Source organism: Schistocerca cancellata, chromosome 3 (genome assembly GCF_023864275.1).
Source record: "Schistocerca cancellata isolate TAMUIC-IGC-003103 chromosome 3, iqSchCanc2.1, whole genome shotgun sequence".
NCBI classification, from domain to species: domain Eukaryota; kingdom Metazoa; phylum Arthropoda; class Insecta; order Orthoptera; family Acrididae; genus Schistocerca; species Schistocerca cancellata.
Genome location: NC_064628.1, coordinates 661,697,799 through 661,725,137, shown reverse-complemented (window position 1 = coordinate 661,725,137; position 27,339 = coordinate 661,697,799). Strand labels below are relative to the sequence as shown.

Genomic DNA, 27,339 nt, shown 5'->3' with positions numbered 1-27,339 from the left:
AATAGTGCAAGATGTTCGAAATTCTGAGAAAAATAGGGGTGAGCTATAGGAAGAGACTGATAATATACAGTATGTACAACAGCCAAGAGGGGATAATAAAGTGGACGACGAAGAACGAAGTGCTCGGATTAAAAAGGGTGTAAGACAGGGATGTAGCCTTTCACCCCTACTGTTCAATCTGTACATCGAAGAAGCAATGGTGAAAATAAAATAAAGGTTCGGAGTGGAATTAAAATTCAAGGTGAAAGGACATCAGTGGTACGATTCGCTGATGTGAAAGTGAAAGTGAGTGAAAGTGAAGAAGAATTAAATGATCTGCTGAACGGAGTGAACAATCTCATGAGTACAGAATATTGACTGAGGGTAAATCGAAGAGAGACGAAAGTACTGAGAAGTAGTAGAAATGAGAACAGCGAGACACATAACATCAGGATTTATGGTGACGAAGTAGATGAAGGTAAGGTATTTTGCTACCTGGGCAGTAAAATAACCAATGACGGACGGAGCAAGGAGGACATCAAAAGCAGACTAGCAATGGCAAAAAGGGCACTCCTGGCCAAGACAAGTCTGCTGGTATCAAGTATAAGCGTTAATTTGAGAAAGAAATTTCTGAGAATGTACGTTTGGAGCACAACATTGTATGGTAGTGAAACATCGACTGTGGGGAAACCGGGACATAAGAGAATCGAAGTATTTGAGATGTGGTACTACAGACGAATGTTGAAAATTACGTGTACTTATAAAGTAAGGTATGAGGAGTTTCTGCCCAGAATCGGAGAGGAAAGAAATATGTGGAAAACACTGATAAGGAGAAGGGACAGAATGATAGGACATCTGTTAAGACATGAGGGAATGTCATCCATGGTACTAGAGGGAACTGTAGAGGGCAAAAACTGTAGAGGAAGACAGAGATTGGAATACATCCACCAAATAATTGAGGACGTAGGTTGCAAGTGCTACTCTGAGATGAAGAGGTTGCCACAGGAGAGGAATTCGTGGTGCGCCGCGTTAAACCAGTCAAAAATAAATAAATAAATAAAAATGGTAGAACGACGGGTACAGCGCTGTGACCCAATGCCAACCACCACAGACGAACTTTAGAACCTGGTGGATGCAGCATGAATGGTTATATCATAGGATGCCATTCGCGCCTTATACGAGTCAACGCCTCCATGCGTGGACTACGTTATCGGGGCTCGTGGCAGTCTCTGTGCCTACTAGGCAACAGGGCACAAGCTGAGCCGAGGTGACTGAAATGCTAATCATTTCTGCAGAACATACTAATGTACATGGCCTGTGAATATGAACGTCCTGCCTCTAGTCGTTCAAGGTGTCCCGCTTTTTTTTCTGAGGATGAGTGTATGTGTAACAGTCCTGGAAGGCAATGCAATTTGGTTGTGTCATGGAGAATTGGAAATCTAATCGTTTATATACCTGCAACTGGTGTTTATGTGAATGAAGTTACATTGACACCTGACCTCGTTTTCTGAGCATTTCACTGTCTTTTGTCAGGGAGTGAGTGAACTTTGCCGTCGGACTCCATGGTACTGGCGAGTCAAATAGGCGAATTGGTCTTCGTTCCGCGAGGACGATCGTCTTACTTTCGGTGGTATTAAACTTACTGCACCAGTCTGTTGTCCATGTTTCAATATCTCTGCAGGCGTCGTGGATGTGCCTGCAGACGGGTGCGATGTCATCAGCGTGTGTGTATCTGCCGAAGCGAAGTGACGACGGAAGGTCTGCGACGTCGGCACTGTACAATACAGAGCCTAGCACCGTGCCTCGAGGCACTCCTACGACAACGCTCTAGCGTCTCCGATAATGAGGCAGAACGGGCGACCGTCCATATACGTACAGAGTAAAGGCACTGGGGAGCTAGGCATTCGCTGTGTGTCAAATTTGTGGATCAGTCCCTGATACAAAGCGCTGTGAAATGCGGGTGAGACATCTAGTAAGATCACTGCGTAGTGTTCTCTGGGACCTGTATTTTCTCTTTTGTTTTTATGAATCACCTAAAATGCATTGCAAATATTGCAGAAATGGAAAGTGCTATTGATGTGCGGTTTTCATAGAACGGCTTTGTAGTCATGGGCTCATATTGTTAACCAGTACACAGATCGTAATAATACTTAGAAAGTGTATTTTTGTGCAGACTTACGCTTTTTTAAATGGAACAATACCTACTGACATTAACAGACTAAAAGTAGGGTAAATTTAGAATGTCAGTGATGTTTGTTGCAAGATTCTATTCTGAGTCGTTTACGAGATATCGTATTTTATAAAGTTTCCGCACCGATACTTGTTTAAGCATTTCAGCCTGTGTATTTGCTAGGTACGATACTATGTTTGGTTACAGTGTTCTTGTGTGTTCGTTGAGTGCATTGCGACTTGCTAGTCATTTAGGTCGTGAGCGGACGATGGTACTTATTAAAGCAGAAAAAGCCGACATACTCATGGCGTATGGAGAGTGTAGTAAGAATGCAGTTCATTCTTGCACTGTGTATGCGGCAAGATATCCCAACAGACGTCAACCATCTTGGCAATTATATACCAACCTCTTCAATCACTGAAGTGAAAGTGGTAGTGTAGCTCCTGGAAATGTAACAGAAGGAAACAAGTGACTACAGAAGATGTTCTTGCTGCTGTTGCATTTTATCCGCAAGTTAGCTCCCGCATAATAGCAAGAGAAAGTGACATCAGTCAGGCAGATGCCCTACGCGTTCTCCTTTCACATGGATTCCATCCCTATCACATCTTTCCCCATCAAGAACTCCTTGGAAACGACTGTGAGAATCGTGTCAACTTCTGTACATGGGTATTAAGACAGAATGCTGCACAGCCAATATGTATCTTGTTTAGTGTGAATCCACATTTACCATGGCCAAGTGAACCACCGAAACGTGCACTATTGGTCTGTTGACAATCCCCGTTGGCTTTTTCAGGTGAAATATCAGCGTGTATGGAGTGTAAACATGTGGTATGAGACAGTGAACCATAGGCTCATTTTCCCGTGGTTCAAATGGTTCAAATGGCTCTGAGCACTATGGGACTTAACATCTGTGGTCATCAGTCCCCTTGAACTTAGAACTACTTAAACCTAACTAACCTAAGGACATCACACACATCCATGCCCGAGGCAGGATTCGAACCTGCGACCGTAGCAGTCGCGCAGTTCCGGACTGAGCGCCTAGACATATTCCGTTTTTCGTGACGGAACACTCAACGTTCTGAAGTATCGCAGCCTCCCAACAGACGATCTTCCAAGGACGGTAGAAGACGCTCCTCTGCAGGCTAGGAGGAACCTGAGGTACGAACATGGTGGCTGTCTAGGGCACAGTGCAAGAAGTGCTACAGTATGTCTTCGCGAATTATTTCCAAATCGTTGAATTAAACGCAGGAAGCCTGTACTTTGGCCGGCCTGTTCCTTGGATTTGACACTTCTAGACTTTTTTTCTGTGGGGAAAGCGGAAAGACATTGTTTGTAAGGAGGTACCAAGTACACTCGATAATATGCAACGACGTAATACAACAGCCTGCTCGAAGGTCTCCGCTGAAATGCTGGGGAACATCTAAACATCTAAAATCAAATGTTTCAAATGGCTCTGAGCACTATGGTACTTAACATCTGAGGTCATCAGTCCCCTAGACTTAGAACTACTTAAACCTTACTAACCTAAGGACATCACACACATCCATGCCCGAGGCAGGATTCGACCCTGCGACTGTAGCAGCAGCGCGCTTCCGGACTGAAGCACCTAGAACAGCTCGGCCACAGCGGCCAGCTGGGAACATCTAACAACTCTATCAGTTGCTTGCATAAGGACCAGATGTGGATGAAATGTGTTATTAATTTACTTGATTTGTGAAGCTCTTTCTCTTGAATAAGTCATCCAATTTTTCTGAAACTGAAATCATTTGTTTGCCTGTACCCGTACATCACACCTCCCGATTTCCGATCCATTCAGTCAATTCTTTCGTGGTGTGTCATATTTTCGTTCAAATGTTCAAATGTGTGTGGAATTTTATGGGACTTAACGGCTAAGGTCATCAGTCCCTAAGCTGACACACTAATTAACCTAAATTATCCTAAGGACAAACACACACACCCGTGCCCAAGGGAGGACTCGAACATCCGCCGGGACCAGCCGCACAGTCCATGACTGCTGCGCCTTAGGCCGCTCGGCTAATAGCGCGCGGCATACACTCCTGGAAATTGAAATAAGAACACCGTGAATTCATTGTCCCAGGAAGGGAAACTTTATTGACACATTCCTGGGGTCAGATACTTCACATGATCACACAAACAGAACCACAGGCACATAGACACAGGCAACAGAGCATGCACAATGTCGGCACTAGTACAGTGTATATCCACCTTTCGCAGCAATGCAGGCTGCTATTCTCCCATGGAGACGATCGTAGAGATGCTGGATGTAGTCCTGTGGAACGGCTTGCCATGCCATTTCCACCTGGCGCCTCAGTTGGACCAGCGTTCATGCTGGACGTGCAGACCGCGTGAGACGACGCTTCATCCAGTCCCAAACATGCTCAATGGGGGACAGATCCGGAGATCTTGCTGGCCAGGGTAGTTGACTTACACCTTCTAGAGCACGTTGGGTGGCACGGGATACATGCGGACGTGCATTGTCCTGTTGGAACAGCAAGTTCCCTTGCCGGTCTAGGAATGGTAGAACGATGGGTTCGATGACGCTTTGGATGTACCGTGCACTATTCAGTGTCCCCTCGACGATCACCAGTGGTGTACGGCCAGTGTAGGAGATCGCTCCCCACACCATGATGCCGGGTGTTGGCCCTGTGTGCCTCGGTCGTATGCAGTCCTGATTGTGGCGCTCACCTGCACGGCGCCAAACACGCATACGACCATCATTGGCACCAAGGCAGAAGCGACTCTCATCGCTGAAGACGACACGTCTCCATTCGTCCCTCCATTCACGCCTGTCGCGACACCACTGGAGGCGGGCTGCACGATGTTGGGGCGTGAGCGGAAGACGGCCTAACGGTGTGCGGGACCGTAGCCCAGCTTCATGGAGACGGTTGCGAATGGTCCTCGCCGATACCCCAGGACCAACAGTGTCCCTAATTTGCTGGGAAGTGGCGGTGCGGTCCCCTACGGCACTGCGTAGGATCCTACGGTCTTGGCGTGCGTCCGTGTGTCGCTGCGGTCCGGTCCCAGGTCGACGGGCACGTGCACCTTCCGCCGACCACTGGCGACAACATCGATGTACTGTGGAGACCTCACGCCCCACGTGTTGAGCAATTCGGCGGTACGTCCACCCGGCCTTCCGCATGCCCACTATACGCCCTCGCTCAAAGTCCGTCAACTGCACATACGGTTCACGTCCACGCTGTCGCGGCATGCTACCAGTGTTAAAGACTGCGATGGAGCTCCGTATGCCACGGCAAACTGGCTGACACTGACGGCGGCGGTGCACAAATGCTGCGCAGCTAGCGCCATTCGACGGCCAACACCGCGGTTCCTGGTGTGTCCGCTGTGCCGTGCGTGTGATCATTGCTTGTACAGCCCTCTCGCAGTGTCCGGAGCAAGTATGGTGGGTCTGACACACCGGTGTCAATGTGTTCTTTTTTCCATTTCCAGGAGTGTATTTTCGTCTTAGAATGTATATACTCAGAAACTTTTCGTCTACATAGGTTTCGTGTAAATTTTATTTGATTTATTTTTAAGTTCTCTGTCGTAATTACACATACTGACTCGTTCCACGCCCGTGGAGATTGGCTCCTCAATTTGCTCCTGCGGCGCTAGAAGAGTAGATAAATAAAGAAAAAAATTAAACGCCAGGGTGACTTCAAGCAAAGTGAATAGTTGGAGTGGTGTGGAATGTCCTTCGCGGAACCAAAGTTGTTCTTACGGCTGTACAGCTCCGTGACCTCAGACAGAGCACTGCTATTAATACATTGGCGCCGCAAGACGGGTAAGGCTGCAGCGTGGCGCCGCTAAAAGCCGCCAAATATCTGCGCCGCGTTCGGCCCGGCGCCACGGCGGGTCGTCCATTGTGGCGTGTAACGCGCCGCCGTTTGCAAATGACAATGGTTTCGGCCTAATGTATACGACGTCGCCGGCGCGGCCGTCACGTATGGAAATGGCGGTAAATATTTATGAGCGGGGGACTTTATCTGGCGAGCATTGTCATCGGGCGCCCCGCCACAAATCGCGCTGTCTTGTCCGGTGGCGGCGGCGGCCGTGTACCCGCGGGTCACCGGTTCGTCCTCCGCCATCCATCGTCAGCCGCCCCCGGCTCCTCGGTTCTGTTTTAGGCGGCGCACCGCGGCCAAAGCATTCCGGCGGGACACGCTGGCCTTTTTTGCTCCGCCGGGCGCGAGACATTAACCTCCCATCGGCAACAACTCCCGCGTGGCGCCCCGTTCATTTCCTACTGTGGCCGCGCCGAGGCACTCAGGCCTCTCGGTCTAGGGAGCTCCCCATTGTCATTAGCTTCTCGCGTTTCTTTTGACGTTTAAGTGGCGCGACGCGGCCGCCCTCTAAAAACTTCAGTCCACCCGTTCTAAAATTTGTTCAGTGGTCCATCACCACGGCTCCGTATCCAAACTACCTAACGCTCGCAAGCGAGGCGATGCCCGATCTGCGTCTACGTCTTTACCCCACAAGCTATCTTACAGTCTGTGGTGCAGGTTGCTTGTGATACCATCTTTTCCCGCCTCTCCTGTTCCATTCACAAATAGCGAGCGGGAAGAACGACTATCGCCAAACTTCGGTGCGAGTTCTTATTTTTCGTCATATTCATTTCATAAGACATACAGGAGATAGGCAAAATAATGTTAATACCTGTAGTTACCTCAAATGGCTCTAAGCACTATGCGACTCAACTTCTGAGGTCATCAGTCGCCTAGAACTTAGAACTAATTAAACCTAACTAACCTAAGGACAACACACACATCCATGCCCGAGGCAGGATTCGAACCTGCGACCGTAGCGGTCGCTCGGCTCCAGACTGTAGCGCCTAGAACCGCACGGCCACTCCGGCCGGCTGTAGTTACCTGGGGATGGTTTATCAATAAGGGTTTGGACCCCCAGTTACCCGTAATACAGCTGCGACTCTTCCTGGAATACTGGCATGTAATCTACATCTACATTTATACTCCGCAAGCCACCCAACGGTGTGTGGCGAAGGGCGCTTTACGTGCCACTGTCATTACCTCCCTTTCCTGTTCCACTCGCGTATGGTTCGCGGGAAGAGCGACTGTCGGAAAGCCTCCGTGCGCGCTCGAATCTCACTAATTTTACATTCGTGATCTCCTCGGGAGGTATAAGTAGGGGGAAGCAATATACTCGATACCTCTTCTCGAAACCTGGACAACAAGCTACACCGCGGTGCAGAGCGCCTCTCTTGCAGAGTCTGCCACTAGAGTTTGCTAAACATCTCCGTAACGCTATCACGGTTACCAAATAACCCTGTGACGAAACGCGCCGCTCTTCTTTGAATCTTCTCTATCTCCCCTGTCAACCCGACCAGGTACGGATCCCACACTGATGAGCAATACTCAAGTATAGGCCGAACGAGTGTTTTGTAAGCCACCTCCTTTGTTGATGGGCTACATTTTCTAAGGACTCTCCCAATGTATCTCAACCTGGCACCCGCCTTACCAACAATTAATTTTATATGACCATTCCACTTCAAATCGTTCCGTACGCATACTCCCAGATATTTTAAAGAAGTAACTGCTACCAGTGTTTGTTCCGCTATCATATAATCATCCAATGAAGGATCCTTCTTTCTATGTATTCGCAATACATTACATTTGTGTATGTTAAGTGCCTATCTGCTGCAGATCTTCCTGCATTTCGCTGCAATTTTCTAATGCTGCAACTTTTCTGTATACTACAGCATCATCCGCGAAAAGCCGCATAGAACTTCCGACACTATCTACTAGGTCATTTATATACAGGGTGTAACAAAAAGGTACGGCCAAACTTTCAGGAAACATTCCTCACACACAAAGAAAGAAAATATGTTAGGTGGACATGTGTCCGGAAACGCTTACTTTCCATGTTAGAGCTCATTTTATTACTTCTCTTCAAATCACATTAATCATGGAATGGAAACACACAGCAACAGAACGCACCAGCGTGACTTCAAACACTTTGTTACAGGAAATGTTCAAAATGTCCTCCGTTAGAGAGGATACACGCATCCACCCTCCATCGCATGGAATCCCTGATGCGCTGATGCAGCCCTGGGGAATGACGTATTGTATCACAGCCGTCCACAATACGAGCACAAAGAGTCTCTACATTTGGTACCGGGGTTGCGTAGACAAGAACTTTCAAATGCCCCCATAAATGAAATTCAAGAGGGTTGAGGTCAGGAGAGCGTGGAGGCCATGGAATGGGTCCGCCTCTACCAATCCATCGGTCACCGAATCTGTTGTTGAGAAGCGTACGAACACTTCGACTGAAATGTGCAGGTGCTCCATCGTGCATGAGCCACATGTTGTGTCGTACTTGTAAAGGCACATGTTCTAGCAGCACAGGTAGAGTATCCCGTATGAAATCATGATAACGTGCTCCATTGAGCGTAGGCGGATGAAACTAAAATGAGCTCTAACACGGAAATTAAGCGTTTCCGGACACATGTCCACATAACATCTTTTCTTTATTTGTGTGTGAGGAATGTTTCCTGAAAGTTTCGCCGTACATTTTTGTAACACCCTGCATATATTGTGAAAAGCAATGGTCCCATAACACTCCCCTGTGGTACGCCAGACGTTACTTTAACGTCTGTAGACGTCTCTCCATTGAGAATTACATGCTGCTTCTGTTTGCTAAGAACTCTTCAATCTAGCCACTCTATAGTCTCCAGAGGAATGTTATGTTACTCTTCGATCAGCACCTCTTCTAACTCCTGTAGTGACGAGGGAGGCAGAAATCTGCTCCGGAGTCTCCAATACCGCCCACAAAGGTTCGATAATGTTCAAGTGCTGGTCAGGGAAGACGCTGCAGTTCAGTTGCGTGCTCCTCGTACCACGATTGCACGGTTCTGAATGTGTGAATGTGTGCATTATGGTCCTGAAATACGGCATCATTGTTGGGGAACAACATTTGAAGCGTAAGCTGCAACTGATCACCTAAAATATTCGCGTAATCGTTGGCTGTAACACGTCCTTTGAGAGTAATGATGGGACCAGCAGAATACCGTGTATGGCTACCCACACTATCACACTTCCACCGCCACACTTAACCGTTCTAATCAAATGGTTAAAATGCCTCTAAGCACTATGGGACTTAACATCTGAGGTCATCAGTGCCCTACCTAGACTTACAACTACTTAAACCTAACTAACCTAATGACTTCACACACATCCATGCCCGATGCAGGATTCGAACCTGCGACCATAGCAGCAGCGCGGTTCCCGACTGAAGCGCCTAGAACCGCTCAGTCGCAGCGGGTGGCCCGTTGGAATCAAGTAATGAGGAATGTAGGCTTCTTTTGGCGTTCTAGAGACGTAAGGCCGGCCCGATGTCGCTAATAACGAAAACGTTGACTCGTCGGACCATATGACGTGTTTCCTCTGATCAGCCCTGCTGGATTTATGCTTCTGACACCATGTTTTATGTTTCTTTGTTTTATTTGTCGTCACTAATGGTTTCGGTATAGCAGCTAGTCCATGAATATTTGCTTTATGGAGTGATCGGCGGACAGTGCCGATAGATACGGGGTCTCGAAGATGGCTACTGAGCTCTGCAGTCACTTTAACCGCGGTGCTTTTGTGTTGTTTTGACACAATTCGTGTTAGCGTACGATGATAGTAGTGCTTGGTAGTGAAGGATCTTGTGTGTAATATTGAAAAATTATCAAATAATGTAGTTCATGAAATAAGTTCGTGGCTTGTGAAAAATAATTTGATGCTAAATCACAGCAAGACCCAGTTTTTACAGTTTCTAACTCACAATTCAACAAGAACTGATATTTTGATCAGACAGAATGGGCATGTTATAAGTGAGACGGAACAGTTCAAGTTCCTCGGCGTTCGGATATATAGTAAATTGTTGTGGAAAGCCCATGTTCAGGATCTTGTTCAGAAACTAAATGCTGCTTTATTTACCATTAGAACAGTATCTGAAATAAGTCACAGTTCAACACGAAAAGCAGTCTACTTCGCATATTTTCATACGCTTATGTCATATGGTATCATTTTTTTGGGTAATTCTTCTGATTCAAAAAGGATATTTTTGGCTCAAAAACGGGCTGTTCGAGCTATATGTGGTGTAAGTTCTAGAATCTCTTGTTGACCCCTATGCAATAGTCTGGGAATTCTGTAATTGCCCTCACAGTATATATTTTCTTTAATGTCGTTTGTTGTTAGCAATATTAGCTTATTCCCAAGAGTTAGCAGCTTTCACTCAGTTAATACTAGGCAAAATCAAATCTGCATGTGGAATGCACTTCCTTGACTCTTGTGCAGAACGGAGTGCACTATTCTGCTACATCCATTTTCAATAAGCTACCACAAGAACTCAAAAATCTTAGCAGTAACCCAAACGCTTTTAAGTATAAACTGAAGAGTTTCCTCATGTCTCACTCCTTCTATTCTGTCGAGGAGCTCCTGGAAGAGCTGAAAAATTAAGCAAATTCCAGTGTTACATTGTTGATTTTCTTTATTTAAACTTACGAATTGTCGCCTGAATATGTTTCTTGTATTTCATTTTATCTGTTTCTACTATCGTGGTATAATTTCATGTATTGACTCGTTCCATGACCATGGAGACTTCTCCTTAATTTGGTCCCAAGGAACAATAAATAAATAAATAAAATAAAATAAATGATGTCTGTCAATTAGTATTAATTTGCGCCCACTATCACGTTTAGTAACAGAGAGCAACAAAACAGAGCAAGTCACCTTTTTTACATACATCGCTGTACCCAGCACCTGTATTTCGTAAGCCACCTGCTACGAGAAGTTGGTCAAATTCAGTGATTTGGCAGATGAAGTGAAAGCCAGGTGCGAACAGAAGTCTGCGCACGTTGGACACAGGCATTCTGCGAACACATTGTGAAGAGCCTACGGGACATGAAGCTGCATCTTCACTCTGCTGGCAACAGTAGAAAGGAAGTGTGCTTTGCACCTGCAGAATAGTTCGTCTATTTCCAGTACAACTTATTAATTACACTAATAATTTGTTCCTTGGAACAGTATCATTATGAAAAAATGGTAAGTCAGCACTTCATAATTGCGTGCGGTATGTGAGACTTTTACGATCTTACCTTTGACAAACATGCACTGAAGCCAGCCTGACAGTACCCTTGTCGATGGTAACCCCATTCACCTGCAACAAGCAAGTACTGTTTAAACAGACGACAGACACTTTACATGATGTATAGCAAATTATTAGCGACATGATGCTAAAGCTCAGTCACTGATATTAAATTACAGGAGCTTCCAAGAACATCTATACTCTAAACTACAAAGCGTTGCTGTCCAACGGAAGTTAGCTGAAGTGCCGTCGATTTGCTCCAGAATTTTTAGTAAGAAGTGCTCCAAGTGCTATTAATACGAACAATAAGTGTAAAAGAAATTATACAGACTCAACACTGCTAATCTTGTTCCGAAGCGTGTCTAGTTTTGTCAGTTCTCGGTAATGAACGTGCTCCACCTTTTCATTAATAAATTAACTGCCTCAAAAGGAAAATAATGAATATTTTGGAATCTATCTAGAAATGGAACCATCAAAGGAACCATCCCGGCATTTTCCTGGAGTGATTTAGGGAAATCACGGAGAACCTAAATCTGGATGGCCGGACGCGATTTGAACCGTCGTTCTCTCAAATGCGAGTCCTGTGGCTAAGCACTGCACCACCTCGCTTGCTGAAAGCCACTCAAACGTAATTAACCGAAATAGACAGATAATTTTGTTTCCTTTCGATGAAATTTTCCTCCTATATTTCGGAGCCTTGGTAACAATGCGACATTTTAACAGGCAAGATTTAGATTGGGATCTCTGTCACACCATCTTATAACAATCAAGCCATCCGCTGTAATAAAAAACTAAGTGAAAGTTCAGTAGATGGAATTTGATAGATGTCATGCGATATCCGCGCAGAACTGCTGAAGAATAACAACGACGAAGCAGATAGAAAGAAAAATAGAAAAACGGAAAAAAAATCGGTAGCTCTCAATATTGATAAACGCTGGTTCGATGGTTCAGATCTCGTTTCGGTCGTGATTTAAAAAAAAAAAAGTGATTACTGTCGATGACTCTACATCGTGGGTTCGATTTCCAGCCGGATCGGCAATTTTCTTTGCTCGGGGACTGGATATTTGTGTCGTCCTAATCATTTCATCTCATCTTTATCGAATCGCAAGTCGCTGAAGCGGCGTCGAATAGAAATACTTGCAACCTCCGGCAATACGTCCATTTCATATTTTCTTTCTCTAAGAATTACACTAATGACTCTTTGCCGGAAACTGCTTTCCCTACGACTAGACTTACGTGGTAGTTACACTTTAGGACGCGTTGGACGGATACCCTGCGTATTTTACAAAGAAATGGTTCAAATGGCTCTGAGCACTATGGGACTTAACATCTGAGGTCATCAGTCCCCTAGAACTTAGAACTACTTAAACCTAACTAACCTAAGGACATCACACACATCCATGCCCGAGGCAGGATTCGAACCTGCGACCGTAGCAGCAGCGCGGTTCCGGACTGAAGAGCCTAGAACCACTCGGGGTATTTTACAGTTGTTACTGTTTCCCCCGGTTTATAAGCAACAGTGGCTGCCGCCTTATCTGGTTCCGTTAACAACGCTGTCACTCTCATCTGGCATGCAACAGGCTCACAGAATTTTGAACCTCAATTTATCAAAAATTGGTGAAAAGCGCTTCGTACCTGAGCAGCATTCGTTACGGTTCGATATGTGCTACATTCCTCTATTCTAAGTTATGGAATAATGGATGGGCAGTAACGTAGCTGCTAACGTTACAAAGCCCATAGAAATTTCGGGCTTTCAATCAGTCGTCGTTTACTACAGTCCACGATATTTCGACTGGGCATCTGCCAATCATCTTCGGGTGAGCCACTGAAGGCAGACGAGAACTTGTCCGCTCTGTAATTAATTAGCGATTTGTGAGAATCGCACACATGCAACAAGAGCGTGGTGGTGGACTGATCGCATCACCCGGTGGGCAGCGCCGTCTCTGGTGGAGTTGGCGGAACCCCTCAGGGTGGCGGTCGCCGCGACCGTCGTACTCTGGAAATGACGTGGTCCACGCATTGTCCAAATGGTACCCGCCATCACGGTTCATTAGATTCTCTTCTACGCTAATCTCGGCCGATTTTTTTAGTGATAAAGTCTCCGAAAATTTTACTTTGACTAAAATTATTCTTTTACTACACTCCATTGAAAGTCCGTGGAGATGAATTTTCAGCAATAGCAGACTTGATTGGCTGCAAAAGGAAGAGTGCAGCATTGATGCTAGGTGCAGCGTTCTTCCACTGTGCGCGTGGTCTGGTCTATGTTAGCCGTACCACACTGGCAAGTCGTTTTGTAAATTCCACCGTTCTTAACAACAAACCGTACTTCACTGATCCCAGTAGGTCTGTAGTCTTTGACGGTGGGCGGAAAACCACTCTGCCCTGATATTTTCGGATGATACTCTCTATCTTGAACGAAATAGTGGAATAGAAAATCAATTATTCAAAAACAGTCTTAATCGCATTAATTATTATTATACCGCCAACCGGTTTCAACCTGACGTAGGGGTCATCTTCTGGGCCTTTACACCATTGGTCGACTGCTGGTGGTGTCACTCCTGTCTACATAACGGCCGTACCATTTCAAGTATCTCTTGGTTCACTCTTCCTTAATTTAGAGTTAAAACATTCATCAGAATGACAGTAATTTGTTGCCTGCTTACTTGTTCTTGTGAACTATCCTGCAGCAAGACTAGTCCTCGCCAGATTCTTAGCTTAATTTGTGTGCAGTAACTGTTATTCACTTGTAACAGGCTATCTCTCATTTGATACGTTCTTCTGGAACATTAAATGCAATACTTTACCTGGTATGTCTGTCTTTACTTGGGCTGTGCCTTCCCTCTGCTGTCTCTCTTTATTATCAATTCGAATACTGGAACCTCACCTAGACGGGATGGAGCCTTATGTCGGATGCGAGCCGGCCGCGGTGGGCGAGCGGTTCTAGGCGCTTCAGTCTGGAACCGCGCGACCGCTACGGTCGCAGGTTCGAATCCTGCCTCGGGCACGGATGTGTGTGATGTCCTCAGGTTAGTTAGATTTAAGTAGTTCTAAGTTCTAGGGGACTGGTGACCTCAGATATTGAGTCCCATAGTGCTCAGAGCCATTTGAGCCATTTTGTCAGATGCGATCGGGACAACAGCAGAACCGCAGTTGAGATTTAACATCACCAGCTCATTAGTGGAACAAGGCAAACAGAAAGCCAATTTAATCACTGCTATCATACTTTCAATTAATCCCGTCATTCCCGTCATCACAAGAAACAGCAGCCACACGTCTTTCTTTGTTTCCTGAGTGAATTGAGTATTCTTGTGAATCGAGTTAACGTGATCTAAGAACTCCGTTAATTTATCTTCTTTATGAGGTAAGATTCATGCATATACCTCTGATTTCGGCGTCCTCTCATTAAAACTCGCCGGGATAAATTTTAAAATGCGCATTACAGTGCTCTCTAACAAGAATTTGATGATGTCAGCACACACACACACACACTCTCTCTCTCTCTCTCTCTCACACACACACAGACAGAGAGAGAGAGAGAGAGAGCGGAAAGACATATCTAGTCACTGCTCTTCCTCAACGGCGGGGATGGGATAGCGAGATCCCGCCATGGGTTTCCCGCTCTCTGCCTCTGCACTACGCAGCAAGAGGCGAGGGGCGGAGTCGCATAAATCAGAGAACGCCTCGTTACAGCGCGGGGCGGGACGGCGTCTCATTACCATCTGCAGTCCGCGGCCCGACATATCCCACTCGGCGACCACACTTATCACGGAGGCATGGCGGCCTCGAGGCGCCTTTGTGTCAATACGGAACGGCTGGAGGACAACCAAACCGTGCGTCGCTCTATGTAGTGTACGTCCTCTCCGCTGTTACGATGAAGTCGTAGGTTAGGACGCACACACAGGAAAAAGCGAGGGGCGCCCAGTAAGTAATGCAGCACATTCTTTTCTTGGCCAATTTCGGTTGAAAAAATGCGGTATTTGTTGTGGGACGTCGTGGAATATTCCCGCTCCAGCGTCTCTAGTTTCATGAAATTCTGACACGTGGCCGTACTGTACGTAGTCTTCGAAATAATGTCTGTAACGGAGATGCATTGCAAGCAGAGACCTCTCGCTGAATTTTATTTTGACGGAAAACCAGAACATATCAGACATTCTTAGATGCTTGCAGAATGTCTGCCGATACCTGGAAGTTAACAAAAGCACCGTGAGCAGTTGGACGAGGTGTCTGGCATCATCGCAACAAACTCGCGCAAACCCGCCCGATTCCCGCATGCCGACCGGCTGTCCATAGCTGCGATGCCTACAATGTTCGAACGTGCGGACGCTCTCATTCGAGGTGATCGATGGATCACAATCAAACACCTCACTGCACAACAGGAAATCTCTGTTGGCAGTACTGACACACCCGTTGGATTACTCAAATGTGTGTGCCGGTTGGTTTCAAAAAATGGTTCAAATGGCTCTAAGCACTATGGGACTTAACATCTGAGGTCATCAGACCCCTAGACTTAGCTGGCTGGTTTCCTCGCCACCTAACAAAAGACCATAAAGACCGTCTATGTGGAACTGCCTGCGCTTTACGAGGCTGATCTTGACAGTTTTTTGTCGAACATCGCCACAGGCACTGAAACATGGTTTCACCACTTCACAAGACGGCAATCCATGGAGTGGCACCACACCACATCTACCCCAAGAACAGAAAAAGTGGTCAGAAGAAGTGGTCAGTCAGCTGCAGCGAGTGGAACCAGCAGCAGGTTCTGCAGGCCAGCGCTGTCAATGCGATGGAAGCACTGGACAAGCCCACAGCGCCAGTGGTATGATAAGGAGAGTTCTGGAACATTTTTTGTCTGATTTACGATTCGATCCCTGACACTGATACACTGTACTCGCATTCGGGAGAATCACGGTTCAAACCCATATCCGGCCATCCAGATTTAAGTTTTCCGTGATTTCCTTACATCACTCCAGGCAAATGCTGGGATGGTTCCTTTTAAAGGGCACGATTTACTTCACCATCCCTGACACAATCCGAGCTTGTGCTCCGTCTCTAATGACTTCGATGTCGACGGTAAGTTAAACCCAACCCTCCTCCCTTCCTTCCTTCCTTCTTATTGATTCAACATGGAAAGGGTCCCAGACGCATAGACAATACTCAAGAATCGGTGGAACAAATATTATGTATTTTGTGAAGATTTTCCCATTGAATCTCTGTCTAGCATCAGATGTTCCTCCCATTTGTTTTATGTGGTCATTTCTCCTTAGGTTCCTACGGATGGTTATTGCCGGGTACGTTATGGCAGTTACTGTTTCCAGTGATTTGTCACTAGGAGAGTAATGTTGCAATAGCGGATCTCTTCGCGTACTTACTCGCAGTACGTGACATTAATCTCGGTTCAGGGTCAACGGCCAGTCCCTGCACCAATTACCGATTATCCTGGTTTTCACTACAATTTTCTGGTGTTGCAGGTGTTTCTGATTGACGCCTGCTTGTCATATGTCTCATGTATGTGACTGTCATGAGTTTATATGTACGGAGCGTCGTAGTTGGCAATGGCATTTCCGCATTAGTAACAACGGTTCTCGTCAGATCACTGAAGTTAAGCGCTGTCGGGCTTGGCTAGCACTTGGATGGGTCAGTGTCCGGGTCTTCCGAGGGCTGTTGGCAAGCGGGGTGCACTCGGCCCTTGTGAGGCCAGTTGAGGAGCTACGTGACTGAGAAGTAGCGGCTCCAGTCACGACAACTGATAACGACCGGGAGATCGATGTGCTGACCACATGCCCCTCCGTATCCGGTGACGCCCGAAGGTGAGCATGACACGGCGGCCGGTCGGTACCGTTTGGCCTTCAAGGCCTGTTCGGACGGAGTTTTTATCCTATTTTATTTATTTATTTATTTTCGTGCAACGTCTTGATGAAGGAAACGAGAGAGTGAAACACGGTGTCCCCACATTGCTGAATAAGACGACGAGGACCACTGAGCTTAGGGTCCTTTATCGACGAATGGCTTAAGGGGTAACACCACTGCAGAATTTTCAAAAAATCTTTATTGACTTAAAAGATGCTTTGAACATTCGAAAATATGAAGCAAGAAGTCTAACCCCCGGAATAAATAAATAAATAAAAGTCCTACGGAATTCCGAGATCGTCCTCTATCGCATCGGCTGATCCGAAATGGCCAACTCGATACCCTCTGTAGTGTCTGGGTATAGAGAGGCGCTTCAAAACAATAATACGATAGCTTGGCTTCGTCAAGTGTCAATAAGTGTACGAGAAAGACAATTGTTTCGCTTCGAATCTTAATTTTTGTGTGAAGTGTTGACTTCTGATTGTTTGTCATCTTATAGTACTCAGGTTTGTCTTTCAAAAAACGATGAGTGCTAATAAAGTGTACTCTGGCATAAGAGGTACGAAAACATCGTATACAACACGAGGTCGAAGCAGTATGCCATAAGTGGAGTCAAAAGAATAGATCTGAGGCTGAGAACAGTGCAGAATGAGTCTGTGCCTCTGCTAAGAAATTGGAAGACAATGACCAGGATTTCGATGTGAATTATGGATTGAGCTATAGGATTATTAGCTTTCCTGCCGTTTTCTCTGTTATTTCTCAGTACGTGAAATGTAAAACGTGCAGTGCAAAAAATGGTTCAAATGGCTCTGAGCACTATGGGACTAAACATCTGTGGTCATCAGTCCCCTAGAACTTAGAACTACTTAAACTTAACTAACCTAAGGACATCACACACATCCATGCCCGAGGCAGGATTCGAACCTGCGACCGTAGCAGTCGCGCAGTTCCGGTCTGAGCGCCTAGAACCGCTAGACCACCGCGGCCGGCCGTGCAGTGCAGACATCAAGCTGCAAGAATGAAGTCCTCGAGGCTTAGACTTCACAACGATTATTATTTGTCCAAAATGCCCAGAAGTTATTATAGCAAGTAGTAAGTTAATACGGAATGCATATGAAATCAGCCGTCGAAACGTCCTAACAATGCGCCTGTTTGGAGGGGGCCTAGATGAAACTGTTTTGTGCGTTCATGGAATTACTACGAGCGATATTTCAATCGATCCGCGATAAACTATTGGATATGACTTCGATCGCTACGGCAACAATATGACAGGCCAGTTCTGGGATAGCAGATTATTGGTAAGAGTTTTCTAGAAGTAGAATTTTTTCATTTGTTCATGTTTATAACACATTTCAAAACTTCAAACGCGTTTTTCTCCAAACTTGATTTTTCAAATCGATACGCAGAGTAACAACAACAATTTTCAGTCTGTTTATTTGAAAATTTAACCACAACTTTGAAATAACATTTCAAATTGAACTACGTAGGGAATTTTCGGTTAGATAATTTAAACAATATTTATTAACAAATGACTGTCCTTTTTTGATGAAAATTGATCGACTTTATTCAAACACTTGTCAATTACAAAAAAAGCAATATTTCTACAATCCCCTACGTGGTTCACTAGCTACATTCATGTGGATTACATAGATTTTTTTCTTTTTTCCAGATTCAAATTAACACCAGTTATAGTTTATGCCGCAGGTCGCTTCGGGAGAATTGCTGTAGTGTCGCCATTTTGTATTACTTTTCGAAAAAAGTTTTTTGTAATAAACTTAAATATATGCACAGAAACTAACCCAAATATTATTTATCTATTGTTTCTCCTTTTGTCCGAAAACATTGTCAAGAAACTCTTCTTTTAGGCTGTTACGGTGCTGTTATCCTTTAAGACCAATTTTTCCCTCAATCCCTACATCTGTTCTCTGCAAGCCAGCGCATTTTGTGTTGTGGAAGTTTTATAGTGTACCAGCAATTTCCCTTCTTTTCATACTACATTCGTGGATGGGAAAGCGGGAAAAATGGCGGCATTCTGTCGAGATAAGTCTGAATTTCTCCTGTTTTAATTTTATCGTTAATGGTCATTACACAAGATGACCTTCAGAGCGGTTTGCTTATTTATTTGTGAGCATATTTCCACTGTCGTTTTTACGTGAGTTTGCGGTTGTACGATGTCTAACTTGACACAGCAGCGTGGCAGTATAAAGTTTTGCTTTAAGGTAGGGAAAACCGCTGCAGAAACATAACAGACAACGCTTTATTTTACATCAGACCCAGACTTACGACGGGAGGCAGAGCTTTAGGATAGACTCTTAAAACTGGTATAAGCGTTTCAAAAACGGTCGAACATTGGCCTATGATGACGACTGTTCCAGACGGTCGTCAATTGAGTTCATACCAAATAATGTTCACAAGGTAAGGGATATGATTCTGAAAGATCGTAGGAAGACCACCCGAGACCTCTTCAACACCTTGGGATTAACGTATGAACGTATTCTGTCAGAAATATTGATTGCGAGAGCGACTGTGGCCCCTGTTTCGAGACAACCAAAATCAGTATAGGGGGAAGTCTACAAGAGACTTAAACGTCTGTTTCAAGACAGTTCAAATTTTCTTTCAATTTCACAAGTGACGTAACTTGCGTTTTGGTTTTGACACTGAAAACTAACCAGTTATCGTCACAGTCGAAGAACGCTTCACCTTGGCCACAAAAAGGTCAAAAATAATATTAAGTATTTGGTGGTATATACTGTTCAGGAAGAGTTCGACCCTCCTGCTTTGAGGGCGTGACGTAAAGAGAAAACGGCCACAGGATTATGAATGAGTGGGTACTCCACCACGACAACGTACGACCGCCTATAGCCTACACTATTCTGCAGTTTTACACTAAAAGGATGACAACTCACCAAACTTAGCTCTGAGTAGCTTCTCCCTCCCTCCCAAGATGAAAATCAAATTGAATGGGCGAAGATACATTGGAGAGGATTCGAGAAAAATCAGTGAGTTCTACATTCCCTACAATAGAAAAACAAGATGTATCTCAAAACGTAGACGTAGGAATCTGTGTATTCGCTGCCAAGGGTGACGGTGTACAATAAGATATAAGTAAGACACAATAATTTAAATAAATGTACTTCGATAATTTTTTGATACCATCTCGTATTTTACAATCGGTAGACTCCGTGTTACAAGATTTTCAAAACATCTTGGATCCTATAAACTGTACTACATCTATATGGATACTCTGCAAATCACATTTAAGTGCCTGGCAGAGGGTTCATCGAATCACCTTCACAATTCTCTATTATTCCAATCTCGTACAGCGCGCGGAAAGAATGAACACCTATATCTTTCCGTACGAGCTCTGATTTCCCTTATTTTATCTTGGTGATCGTTCCTCCCTATGTAAGTCGGTGTCAACAAAATATTTTCGTATTCGGAGGAGAAAGTTGGTGATTGGAATTTCGTGAGAAGGTACCGTCGCAACGAAAAACGCTTTTCTTTTAATGATGTCCATCCCAAATCCTGTAGCATTTCTGTGACACTCTCTCCCATATTTCGCGATAATACAAAACGTACCGCCTTTCTTTGAACTTTTTCGATGTACTCAGTCAGTCCTATATGGTAAGGATCCCACACTGTGCAACAGTTTTCTAAAAGAGGACGGAAAAGCTTAGTGTAGGCAATCTCCTTAGTAGGTTTGTTACATTTTCTAAGTGTCCTGCCAATGAAACGCAGTCTTTGGTTAGCCTTCCCCACAACATTTTCTGTATGTTCCTTCCAATTTCAATTGTTCGTAATTGTAATACCTAGGTATTTAGTTGAATTTACGGCTTTTAGATTAGAAGGATTTATCGTGTAACCGAAGTTTTACGTGTTCCTTTTAGCACTCATGTGGATGACCTCACACTTTTCGTAATTTAAAGTCAACTGCCTCTTTTCGCACCATTCCGATATTTCTTCTAAATCGTTTTGCAGTTTGTTTTGATCTTCTGATGACTTTATTAGTCGATAAACGACAGCGTCATATGCAAACAACCCAAGACAGGTGCTCAAATTGTCTCCCAGATCGCTTATATAGATAAGGAACAGCAAAGGGCCTATGACACTACCTTGGGGAACGCCAGAAATCACTTTTGTTTTACTCGATGACTTCCCGTCAATTACAACGAACTGTGACCTCTCTCACAGGAATCACAGATCCAGTCACATAACTGAGACGATATTCAATAAGCACACAATTTCACTACGAGCCGCTTTTGTGGTACAGTGTCAAAAGCCTTCTGCAAATCCAGAAATACGGAATCGATCTGAAATCCCTTGTCAATAGCACTCAGCACTTCATGTGAATAAAGAAATAAAGAGCTAGTTCTGCTCGACAGGAACGATGTTTTCTAAACCCATGTTGACTGTGTGTCTATAGACCGTTTTCTTCGAGGTAATTCATTACGTTCGAACACAATATATGTTCTAAAATCCTGCTGCATATCGACGTTAACGATATGGGCCTGTAATTTATTGAATTACTCCTACTACCTTTCTTGAATAGTGGTGTGATCTGTGCAACTTTCCAGTCTTTGGGTACGGATCTTTCGTCGAGCGAACGGTTGTATATGATTGTTAAGTATGGAGCTAATGCATCAGCATACTCCGAAAGTAACCTAATTGGAATACACTCTGGGCCGGAAGACTAGCTTTTATTAATGAAAATGTAGATACGATCATGCGTAGTAGCTTCACAAAAAAAGTGGAAATCGAGTTAAGTAAAATGTCAGCACCTCACAGATGGAAAGGTGTCTTATTTTTAAATGTTCTGACACATTTCATATTATAGCCATTTGTAGCACGTATGATCCACAGAACGTGTAAATAACTAACGTCTGCATCAGTGTAGGTGACATCTTCCAACAAGTATAAAAGCGAGCAGTTGACGACGAGCAGACACGTGAGCTGTTGATTGCTGTCCGTAGCACGAACAACTGCGTCCTGCATATTCTGAGTGGCGCGGCGCAGTGCGTGAGTGCGAGGTGAGGTGAAGTGAGGGGACTTCCACGGACGTGCTCTTGCTGTTTCCAGCGTCCTTAGCGACCAGGACTGTCCACCCTTAAGAGCTCCACAGAGACGGCAGCTACCGTTATCTCGAGTGCAACAGCCGACGGCTGGTTCCTCAAGAGACCACTCTTGCTGCACGCCCCCTGTCTCCTGCTCTGCTGGAAGACCTCTGCCACAGCGTCATAACCGTGGAGGTAAAAATAAGAGGAGTTGTCATGACGTCACAAACTTGAAGCCGACCCAAGTGAAGATCCGCCATGTTAGCTACCCCAAAACATTCGCTTCTGGTGGTTTGATTCCGTGTAGTCGTGAAGTGTTTTGATAAAAAATGCTGGCTTGCGTCGCTTACGGGTGTACTAATCGTTCTGATTGTAGTCTAAACTTTAAACAAATCACATTTCATTCGTAAGTGGGCTTATTTAAGCGCTATTTTCTTATATATACTTGAAATTCTGATGCACTGTAAAGTTTTACAGTATGGTCTTACTTCTGTGATTTGACTTTAGATTTCGTATCAATCCAACGCGAAGAGCTCTCTGGAGGTGAGCAATACACTTGGTTTTCATTGTTTGGTTATTCCCAAGTAACCGAAAAGTCCTGGCAAGAAATACCCTGGAAATGGGGACTAATGTTTTAAAATGCAAGAATTTAATATAAAAGTAATGTAACCACATTTAGTTAATTAAATTTTCAGTAAAATGTGTAGAACACCTGTAACAGTGGTGGAATTATAAGTACTTAAAGGATTACATATTTGTTAAAGCAAAGTTCCCTATCTAAAACCAGGCTTAGATCATTACATTAATCACTGTGTTGTCGTGTTACCCTGTAAATAGCTGTTATTTGCCACACTGAATGTCATTTGATAGGTACAATTTAAAAACAAAGCAGATGTGTAAACTAGAATGGGACTGACAATCTTAAATGCAGTTCTTTTCCTTCGTGATTTAACGAATCTTTCACTTTGTTGACATGACAGCTGGCTTGTTTATATCATCCCTGCATACATCCATGGGACACCAAAGGAAACGAGGTAAGTTTCTTGCAAACTGGAACATTTAAAATTTGCATTTGACTTGAAAATACAAAAAATACAAATCGGTGCCTCTAAACTATCAATCATTGCGTTTGGAGTTCTGGCTTTATCAATTATCGACACAAACACGATGAAAGTGAGTAGAAATGGATTACGAAAGCACGCGTTTTATAGCACATACTTCTCTTCTCGGTTATTCGAAGTGTATAAACAAAAAGCAATTACAGTCCTGAGGCCAGAAGCATCATACTTTAGTGTCGTATTACTGTATCGAATGCGCATTTAAGACCAGAAAAAGGTTTGAAGTTGCGTTCCTTTTGCTTTGTTGTTCACTCAAACAGTGTAACATTTTCTATATAACACGAATATCGTGTGCACACGACAGAAATAGCGAACAAGAAGCAATTGTAAACACTCGTCTGCTAATGTTTTGGGGGATCCAAGATGGCGGCAGGCCCCGCCCGCTGGCTTCAAAACATCGTACAGCGTAAGTCTGTAGCGCCATCTCCCCTTATTCTACCTCCATGGTCATAACAAGCGCTCCTTAACCTCTGTCAAACGGCGTGACTAAAACAATCAACTTTCCCTGGTGTCACTCGCTCGTACAGCAACACAGCTAATCATTAAATCTTCGTTTTCTTTTTCTTTTTTGGTTACAAGTCTTCTGACTAGTTTGACGCCTCCCGCCACCAATTCCTCTTCTGTGCTAATCTCTTCATATCCGAGCAGCACTTTTACTCAGCTTTCTCAATCATTTCTTGAATAATAATTTTATCTTGGAACTCTTCCATGTGGTCCGTGTTTGCATAGAATAACAACAATATCAGAAACTGAGTCCGCCTTGATGCAAAATACCTTGTAATTCGTTTATTTCTTTATTTTCCCAAACTAGTTTCGGCGACAAATATCACCATCATCAGTGAGTTTATAATCTAAAACATGCAGAAAATAGGTTACACAAACACAGTGGCACATTATTACATTTTTACTATTCACTTTTTTTTTTGAAATATAGTTTTCTATGGATACTTTTATTCTACCTTATTTGTTGTATGTTACTGCGTGTTTTTTGAGAATTATTGTCGCTGTTTGCGACATATTTTCTGTGCGCTTTTTTTTGCCGTTTTTACTCAGCGAACAGCATGCCATCTGCAACTCGAGCGCTTCTAGGCGCTACAGTCTGGAGCCGCGCGACCGCTACAGTCGCAGGTTCGAATCCTGCCTCGGGCATGGATGGGTGTGATGTCCTTAGGTTAGTTAGGTTTAGGTAGCTCTAAGTGCTAGGGGACTGATGACCTCAGAAGTTAAGTCCCATGGTGCTTAGAGCCATTTGAACCATCTGCAACTGTGTGAGCGCCTGTCAGTAAACAAAATAGTAAAAGGTGAACTTCGTATGACAGCAATGTACACTTGGGGTTGCGGTAGTGTTGCGGAATCCAGTTATTTGGCGTGTACTGAGGTGTTACTTAGCTATTCGTGTACTCACGTTCGTTGGATGGTATGGTGTATAGAATCAGCTATATACCATCCAACGAAGAAGGGACGGAAAACCTTAGTATGTGACATAAATTTAAACTAGATACGCCTACTTATTCCTGAGAAAAAGCTTTTTTAACGGACGGATAGGTAGACAAACACACAACACAGTGATCCTATAAGCGGTCTGTTTTTACCGATTGACGAACAGAACCCTAAAAAGTCATGTTTGGGAACTGACGAGAGTTGCCGATAGAATAAAAATTAATTAAATATCGGTTTCAGTCGCCTGAGCATCTTCAGGTTTCATATTTTGTCCACTTTTCGTTGGACTCAGAGCATCCGCGACTGTCACTAATATTTATATTGAATGTAGCACCAGCTGCGCCAACATTACGTCACGACCGTTATCGGTCCTTTGGCCATTTTCAAGCGTTCACAAAAAAATGGTTCAAATGGCTCTGAGCACTATGCGACTTAACTTCTGAGGTCATCAGTCGCCTAGAACTTAGAACTAATTAAACCCAACTAACCTAAGGACATCACACACATCCATGCCCGACGCAGGATTCGAACCTGCGACCGTAGCGCCCGCGCGGTTCCAGACTGTAGCGCCTAGAACCGCTCGGCCACTCCGGCCGGCAAGCGTTCACAACTGGGAAACATGACCCCCTGCGTTAGTTGGAACCTATTGCTCTGCAGCTATTGTTCCGTTGTGAACATTGAAAATGAGCTAAGGATCTTGGAAAAAGTTTCCTGCACCTGGTCCTGCGACTGAATAAAAATATTATAAACTTATTTACAGTAGCCCATATGTGCCGAAACCGCTCGTTTCAAAAAAGTCAGCGTTTCTAGGCGCTACAGTCTGGCGCCGAGCGACCGCTACGGTCGCAGGTTCGAATCCTGCCTCAGGCATGGATGTGTGTGATGTCGTTAGGTTAGTTAGGTTTAAGTAGTTCTAAGTTCTAGGGGACTGATGACCTCAGAAGTTAAGTCCCATAGTGCTCAGAGCCATTTGGACCATTTAAAAAAGTCGAAGCAGTCTAGACAGCAACCAAAATATGTTGTACAACAAGGGAATGTCTTCGAAAGACTGTTTTTGCAATAAAGATCTATCTGAAAATTCGTGGCAGATTGAAGTTGTGCGCGAGACCTGGAGTTGAACACAGAACCTTAGCGTCCGTGAGTACAGGTGGTATCGTTTGAGCTACCAAGGTACGGTCACTGCTTTCCTCCCGCCAGTAGCTCCCTCTTTCCTTCCAAATAAAACAACGCACACTCCGTTGCAGATAGAAATATTTATTCTGGAAAGATGAATTTATCAGTAGCTCTCGGAGGTTCTGATATATCACGTTCTTTAAAGGGCAAACGGATAAAAAAAGAGAAATCGACAGAAGGTGGATCTGGACCTTACATATTTTCACTGGTAAATTTAATGTAAATAATGGTAAAACAGAGTCGGCTAGCAGATCAAAATCAGCAACATAACTCATACATGTACAGTGATATATTTTACTGCGTGTTTCCGTCTGATGTGAGGACAATGTGGAGGCACTACCGAAGGCCTTGTCTGTTGCGGGAGAGCAAAGCAAGATGTAGAGGAGGAGGGACACGTCGGTATTGTCTCGGCGGGGTATCCGGGAGGAATCTTCGAGTGGTCACGGTCGGTGGCCGGACCAGTATGCCAGCCAGCGAAACAAAAGAGTCGTCCGCGTGCACGTTTCCTTATTCGAGCGCGTTGATACGATCCAGCGCCGTCGATTCCAGATTTGTGGCCAGTGGATCATCGCGATAGCGGGCGGCGTCCCACGGGAGGCGGCGGATGAAGCCGTACTGCCGCAGATCCTATCGCAGACCGTCAGCCGGGGCTCCCGGTCGGAGACTGCCGGCCCGCGGGGCGATCTGCCGCGCGCCGACTGCCCGTCGCAGCCAATCGCGTCATCTCGTGCGTTTGTGCCGCCGCGAGGGAACCGATCGCAGTACACCCAGCAGCACTCACTGCACTGCTTTCCATCAGCGGTTCTCTTCAAAGGTGGAGAACACACACTACTGGCCATTAAAATTGCTACACCACAAAGATGACGCGCTACAGACGCGAAATTTAACCGACAGGAAGAAGATGCTGTGATATGCAAATTGTTAGCTTTTCAGAGCATTCACATAAGGCTGGCGCCGGTGGTGACACCTACAACATGAGGAAAGTTTCCAACCGATTTCTCATACACAAACAGCAGTTCACCAGCGTTGCCTGGTGAAACGTTGTTGTGATGCCTCGTGCAAGGAGGAGAAATGCGTACCATCACTTTTCCGACTTTGATAAAGATCGGATTGTAGCCTATCGCGATTGCGGTTTATCGTATAGCGACATTGCTGCTCGCGTTGGTCGAGATCCAATGACTGTTAGCAGAATATGGAATCGGTGGGTTCAGGAGGGTAACACGGAACGCCATGCTGGATTCCAACCGCCTCGTATCGCTAGCAGTCGAGAGGACAGGCATCTTATCCGCATGGCTGTAACGGATCGTGCAGCCACGCCTCGATCCCTGAGTCAACAGATGAGGACGTTTGCAAGACAACAGCCATCTGCACAAATAGTTCGACGACGTTTCCAGCAGCATGGACTATGGCAGCGGCTACCCTTGACGCTGCATCACAGACAGGAGCGCCTACGATGGTGTAC

General features: G+C 45.0%; 1 protein-coding gene across 2 annotated transcripts in view; it reads right to left on the bottom strand.

Moving 5' to 3' along the window:
- The window catches only part of LOC126175636 (integrin alpha-PS2-like), an 836,969-nt gene that overhangs the window by 155,252 nt on the left and 654,378 nt on the right, over positions 1-27,339 (bottom strand). For both annotated transcript variants that reach the window (XM_049922524.1, XM_049922526.1), the window contains exon 5: positions 11,262-11,323. In XM_049922524.1, the coding sequence (XP_049778481.1) occupies positions 11,262-11,323 (62 nt within the window). The remainder of the gene's footprint in view (positions 1-11,261; positions 11,324-27,339) is intronic.